The following is a 7,462-nucleotide window of genomic DNA, read 5'->3' as shown; positions in this document are numbered from 1 at the left end:
GTAAAATGATTATTCATTTTTAAGCGATCGCGTTACAGCGGATTCTAGATTAGTTTTAGTAGCCTTTATTAAATGGCATTATGTGGTCATTCTATTAAATGGCATTATGTGGTCATTCTATTACAAGGCATTATGTGGTCATTCTATTAAAAGGCTTTCAGAATCATTTTCTGTGTGTAGACTCCTCATCTTCTCATGACAGTTCGACAGAAGATGAGGATAAAAACTAGTGATACCATCCACAAGCAAAGAAGGGGTTGAAATGGTGATAATGCGAGCGATTGTCAAGTTGAAACAACATTTAATCTGCCACTGTTAATTTATTGCAATTGTTGCAAGTCTTAGTATGCTCATTTCCGTTGCTTCACAGAAAACTGCCCTTTTGGTGGCATTCACAAATGGCACCTGTGATCTTCATAACATTCCCTACAGACATAGGTTAGCTTTGTTGACTACAAACCAGCCCCGAGCTGTAGGCTCACTTGTATATATACACATAGGGCTTCGACTTGGGGAGCTTCTTTATCAAAATGCTGCTATCCTTTCTGGATGTCTCATCCTTGCTTGTTGTGTCGCTGGTTGCGATCGTCTGCTGTGCCTGTTGGATACGGAGCCGGCGTTCTCAAGACCTTCCAGGTTTGCTCATTGACTACATTTAAAATTTGCCAGGCCTAGTGATTGAGTTGCAGAGCAAAATATTCAGTACAAGTAAAGGAACTTATCGTGTTGTAGGGCCGCACTGGAGCCTGCCCTTAATTGGTCATCTACACTTGCTTACAGTTCAGCCACATGTAGCTTTGATGAACATGCAACAAAAATATGGAGATATATTTAAAATACAATTTGGGCCGTACCCAGCCGTGGTCATTTCAGGCAAACGTCTGATTAAAGATGCCTGTCAGTTGTCTTCCCTCATTGGTAGACCACACAAGCTGTTCAACAGCTGGAGCAAGCATAGCAGGTAAGAGCAGCATTCCATTAAACTTTATTTTCATTTAATGTAAAAATGTAGTTACGAGAGTCACATAACTGATGTACTTATAGCTTAATGCTTTAGTGTCGTATTTCCGTCAGGTACTTCGCGTTTGGGCACAGTGCAGCTTGTCTTCAGTACAGAAAAGTCACTATGAAGGCCATCGCCTTCTTTACAAAAGAATTCTGTGAAGAAGCTGTGCATGAAGCCATTGATGAGCTCACCAACGTTTTATGTAAGATAGTTGCACTATGTGGTAGACCTACTGCTGTAGAACAATTTTCTGAGCACCTTGCAAAGCGATAAAAACACAACCCTGTTCACATTTATTTAGAGATATTGAAGATAGGCTGATGGTGCATAAAATACTGAGTTGTAGCAAATGTAGCGAGATATGGTTATTTGTAATGAGAAAATGGTATACGTATTCAGTTTAATCGGTACCATAAGGAAATTTAACATCAGTAGGGGAAATACTGAAGCATATCTATTTGTAATGTTTAGACACAAATATATCTAGTCGATGTAGAGAAACTCTGGTATATCTGGTTGTAATGATTAAACTCAAATATATCTAGTCAATGTTGAGAAACCCTGTTATATCTAGTATCAGTGGTGTACTCTGGTATATATAGTATCAGTGGTGGACTCTGGTATATATAGTATCAGTGGTGGACTCTGGTATATCTAGTATCAGTGGTGGACTCTGGTATATATAGTATCAGTGGTGTACTCTGGTATATATAGTATCAGTGGTGTACTCTGGTATATATAGTATCAGTGGTGTACTCTGGTATATATAGTATCAGTGGTGTACTCTGGTATATATAGTATCAGTGGTGTACTCTGTTATATATAGTATCAGTGGTGTACTCTGGTATATATAGTATCAGTGGTGGACTCTGGTATATATAGTATCAGTGGTGTACTCTGGTATATATAGTATCAGTGGTGGACTCTGGTATATATAGTATCAGTGGTGTACTCTGTTATATCTAGTATCAGTGGTGTACTCTGGTATATATAGTATCAGTGGTGGACTCTGGTATATATAGTATCAGTGGTGTACTCTGGTATATATAGTATCAGTGGTGGACTCTGGTATATATAGTATCAGTGGTGTACTCTGGTATATATAGTATCAGTGGTGTACTCTGTTATATCTAGTATCAGTGGTGTACTCTGGTATATATAGTATCAGTGGTGTACTCTGGTATATATAGTATCAGTGGTGTACTCTGGTATATCTAGTATCAGTGGTGTACTCTGCACTCTGTACTCTGCACTTTTTTGGCAGGTAATGAAGGTGATGGTCAGTGTCAGCGAGATCTAATAAGAGCTAGCGTTGCTGACATATCATATCTCATGTGCTTTGGTGAGAAAAAGAAATCAAGAAATGATAAGAACTTTCAGCAAGTTATAAGTAGCCTTACAGATATTCTCTCCTTTGCAAGAATCGCCAGTCTTGCCGATCTTCTTCCTTGGGCCCTTTACCTGCCAGCTATTAGGAGAAAGTACAAGCTGTGAGTAAATCTTTTTATGCTGTTTGCCCTGATGTACTCCTACATCATTTCATAAAGCTTGTCCTGTTACTCAACTGAACTCACAAGCGCTAGTTGTGCTAGACAGTGCCCATCTTCTTGATCTGTGCTCTACTTCTGAAAGATTTGGTCAATGGGCGACTAGCAAGACTGAGGACCTACGAAGAGATGTTACCGAGTTCTCACTCGTGCGTGAGACTGTAACTGATTGACTCGTGAATGCGCAAAGTCGAGCAGTTTGTCGAGCGACTAAAAGCATGTGTTTTGGCATAACCATAGATTTGTTGAGTTACAGCGCAGCTGCAGAGTAATGGCTCAGCTGTGAAAGCAGCTTGCAGCAACCAGTTGGAGTAAGTATTTTAGTAAATAGTCGCAACATTTGAGCAAAAAATCAACTTGATGTTGAGACAAAGCTATACATGTATGAGTAAAGTTATCTTCCCAGTGAGCTGTGGAGACAACTCTGCTAACCATGTGGACTATATGAAAAGTTTAGGTAAGGGCTCTGATATGGTCGACTAACAAGCGTGCATAGCCACAAGGCTAAGTCATTCTTATCACACCGATCACTTTTACTATGTAACCTCTCACTATTGTTTCATTTTCTTATCATTTCCTTTGCTCTTACCATATACTATATATTCTTTTCGCAATTGCACTCGCTAAATGTGCACTTTTTATTATTAATTATTACAGTGCGACATCAGGTTACGATACCCCTGTTATATGATTTTTTTCGCTTTACCAAGTAGTACACAATGTTTTTTGTCCTCAATAAGAAGACTAAGATGTTTCCGACATTTTTCTGCCATACGATATCAACAAAATATTTTATCGAAATTAAAATTTGGCAGCTGGTGTGCTGATTATGTCAAAATAACAAAGATGCTGATATGCTATTCACTGAAATCCCTCTTACAACGCCTAAAAGAGTTACGATGCTCGCTCTCCATCTTAGTTTAGCATTATTTATTATAAGTTATAGTAAAAGTGAAACCGAAAACAGATAATTGATAAAATTTTAGCTGATGACAAAATTGAAGTTTAGTTTTGTAAATTACATACTAAAATTTAGTTTTAAGTATGCATTTATTAAGCTAAATTCATTTAAGTCAGATTCAACATTTATGTTATACGTCTATCTCAAAGGGAAGAACTCCTTGTATAAATATTTGTGTGAGAGCTTGAGAAATTGTCTCGAGTGAAATTGTAATTGCCTATTACCCATTGACTGCTCTTCTTTTTATCTATTTACATCAACATACCAGAGCTTTATGTTAGACTGAAGAGCATGTTTTTAACTGCATGATAGCACAAAATTCGGATATGGTTTTTATGTGTTGACACAGAAAGTCATCACTATATCACCCAGAATATTCGACCTTGAACATTCCTATGCTACAATAATATCACCTCTTCCTCATCTGTTATGCCATTTATAATCACGAGTGAAATGAGTGAGGAATCTATGTCCTTCCTTAGTATTTATAATTTAGTCTTAGTGTCCTATCATACTAATATTCTAGCATCCAGAATAACCTGAATGAGTACTTCAGCTGAATGATGAATATTAAATTTCTGAGGCTTGAGCTCTCTTACGCTTTTTTTAACTGCATCTGTTTGACTTTTCTTAAATAGAATGTCTAAGAAAAGCTGTACTGTACTAGTATAAATTAAGTTCACTTTGCAGCTAACATGCTCTGAGGTCATTTTGTGATTTGCTATATTTGACATGATCGCTCAGGTACGTAGCCGCTCAAGACCGGTTAGCAGAGTTGGTGAGGCTTCAAGAAAAGCGGCATAAACTGTTGCTGGAGCTGAGCCCTCAATCTGATGCTTGCACATCTAGTGACCTCTGTGACCTTTTGATTAATAGTATGTCTTCTCATGAGCTTCAGGTAAAACAGCAAAAGTGAAACATTCTAACACATAATTTGATCAAAAGACATACTTGAGTGTAGAGGATTTGTGCCCAAGCCATACATGAGTGACTGATGTTGGTACAGACTACAGATTTAGCTTATAATCATTTCACAAGGCATTACATCATCATTACATCATCAGTTGCTATTAAATTCTTAAATAAAAATTTGGCTGAAGACCGACCAACAATTTGCATAAGACTTTAGAGTAGATATGAGATTATGCCACAATTAATTTGGTTTTAAGAAGTACTTAGGCTATTCGTGTATGTGATATAGCGTATATAGGCTCCTGTGACTCAACTGTTCCTGTAGATGAAATGATAAAACTATTTTAATGTTTAGAATATACTGCTGGTTTATCAATAGGTTTTGAATATGAAGGAAGATCGCTAAAAGGGCAAGATGTAAATTTGCAAAGGCAGACAATTTATGAGAAGTCAATCATGCCTAAGTGAAAGGCCTTTTCTAAATATTTAAGTAATTTTTGTTTTTACCATTTTTTAGCTAAACTTTTAACATTCTGTTGTAACGATTGAAATAATTTCGTATCATATTTGAGCTTAAATTTCATAATTAATTTACAGATTTGCATCTGATATTGTTTCAAAATGTAATGAGCCGCTTGTCACAATATCATTTCTGCCTTTAGGAATTGAAAATGAGAAACCCTGGATTAGGAACTTTGTCTGAACAAACAGGAATGCTTCTTGTAGCCGGGTCAGTGTCAGCCTACGCACAGATACCTCATTGATTTCACATAACAAAAACTTATCATAACACATTTTACGAGATTTGGCATAATTTTGCAATGGCAAAAACATCTAAGAAGTAATACATATATAAGATAATAATGTACAAACAAGTAAAAGTACAAGTACAAACATGAAGGTATGTTTGTACTTGTATGTTGTTTTGATTAGCAGTTACAAAAGCGCTGAATGAACCCGCCGTGTAGTATATCTGTTGCAAATAATATTGGCTGAATCTGAGTGATCATCAGCATTGTCAAACGCAGGTACGAGACTGTTGCAGTATCACTCACCTGGGCCATCATTTTGTTGGCTGATCACACTGACATGCAAAACAAGATTCGGGAAGAGCTCACAGAATCAAAAACTAGTCAGCTGCTGGAGGCATTTATACTCGAATCACTGAGGTGTGTATCGCTTTAGTAGTCTGCAACTGCCACTGAGGTGTGTATCGCTTTAGTAGTCAGCAAATGTCACTGAGGTGTGTATCGCTTTAGTAGTCTGCAAATGTCACTGAGGTGTGTATCGCTTTAGTAGTCAGCAAATGTCACTGAGGTGTGTATCATTTTAGTAGTCAGCAGATATCACCGAGGTGTGTATCGCTTTAGTAGTCAGCAAATGTAACTGAGGTGTGTATCATTTAGTAGTCAGCAAATGTCACTGAGGTGTGTATCGCTTTAGTAATCAGCAAATGTCACCGAGGTGTGTATCGCTTTAGCAGTCAGTAAATGTCACTGAGGTGTGTATCGCTGTAGTAGTCAGCAAATGTCACTGAAGTGTGTATCGCTTTAGCAGTCAGCAAATGTCACTGAGGTGGGTATCGCTTAATACTTACATGCATGCGATAGCATGAGTATGCTCCTGATTGTATCAGTTAATCATGTAAACTCCTATATTCCGTCTTAAGGTATGAAGAAACTTCATTGCGGAGAAAAATTATTATACTTCAAGAGCAAAAGACAAGGAAAGAGAGAATCTCCTACATAACTTGGAGATGTGTAACTTCGTGCTGAAAGCTTAAATGAGTAAATTGCTAGTCAAAGACTCAAGTTAGCTAGAGGTTGAGAAACTTTGACAAATACCTGCTTGTGTGTTGTGCTAACAACACACAAGCAGGTATTTACTAGGACCAACCTATTTACTATTTGTTATATAGCATGCAATGACCCTCGGATTCTTTACCCTACTTGCCAATATTATTGTGAAAGCCAATATGAAATCCACAGTCTATAATGAAAAGAATAGCTAATATTACAGACTTACAATGTTTCTCTTAGAAATCAGGTGTTTTATGAATATCGTGTGTCTGATACAGATATTGTGGTTACTCTCTTTCGCAATGCAACTTGCTGGATGCCTGCATGTAGGCTTAGACTTATAGTTACATTCACAAATGTCTCTATTGCGTTTAGGTACAGCATGGCATCTCCTTTGGCTATGCCTCACATGACTGTCTCACCCGCTACAATCAACGGATATAAAATAGCAAAAGATACATTGGTACTCATAAATCTATGGTCTGGCAGCAGAGACTCCAGGGTTTGGGGTGAGGATGTTGACAGATTCAATCCTTACCGTTTCTTGGACTGTTCAACTGGACAGGTAAGTTGACACGAATGCACACGGCATACATGTGGGCCAACTTTGTATTAAATATTACAAACCGTTAAGGAAGCGGATAGTTTTTATGAAATTAGCCTTGCAGTTAGCTTGGTCTGCCATTTGCCTTCCAGTTGCCTTGGTCTAAATTTTGGTGAAAAGCTACGAAGCTGTAAAATTAGATAGCTCTCACTTATAATAATAGCAGAAAGATATGCAATCATTTCTCACCAATCAAATATCGGTCTTATGAAAATGATCTGAGCAATGGTGTGCATGATTGCTCATGACTGACATGTAATTTAAGATTTTCTTTCACACAATATTTTTCAAATTAAACCATTTAATTAAGTTACTCCAGACAACTGAAATTTTACATGTCTCCCAGATCAAAGCAGCTCTTGCTGACGAGCTACTGGCCTTTGGTAGCGGCAGACGAAGATGTGTAGGAGAAAAACTAGCCAAGTTTGAGATGCGACAATTTCTAATCGGTATCATCCAAAAATGTCGCATTCTGCTGGCTGATGAGACAAAGAAAGTGGACTATTGGACTAATACATTGCATGGAAGAAACACCCCTCCAATAGTCAACTTGAGGTTTATTAAACTTCAGCGATGAAGGATTTTAAAGGACAGTTTTTTATATAAAACAGAGTCTCATCTTATGTGACTCTT

The 7,462-nt window shown here is 37.5% G+C and overlaps 1 protein-coding gene across 1 annotated transcript; it reads left to right on the top strand.

Annotated features, from left to right (window-relative positions):
- Positions 1-530: 530 nt before the first annotated feature.
- LOC137385848 (cytochrome P450 1A1-like) lies at positions 531-7,406 on the top strand. Its single transcript, XM_068072422.1, has 9 exons — positions 531-636; positions 733-961; positions 1,075-1,208; positions 2,271-2,496; positions 4,259-4,412; positions 5,089-5,156; positions 5,455-5,595; positions 6,601-6,790; positions 7,176-7,406. The coding sequence occupies exons 1-9, from the start codon at positions 531-533 to the stop codon at positions 7,404-7,406; spliced, it is 1,479 nt and encodes a 492-aa protein (XP_067928523.1).
- Positions 7,407-7,462: the final 56 nt, after the last annotated feature.

Source organism: Watersipora subatra, chromosome 1 (assembly GCF_963576615.1).
Source record: "Watersipora subatra chromosome 1, tzWatSuba1.1, whole genome shotgun sequence".
Lineage (NCBI taxonomy): Eukaryota > Metazoa > Bryozoa > Gymnolaemata > Cheilostomatida > Watersiporidae > Watersipora > Watersipora subatra.
The sequence above is the reverse complement of the archived record's forward strand: the minus strand, read 5'-3'. Positions and strand labels throughout refer to the sequence as shown.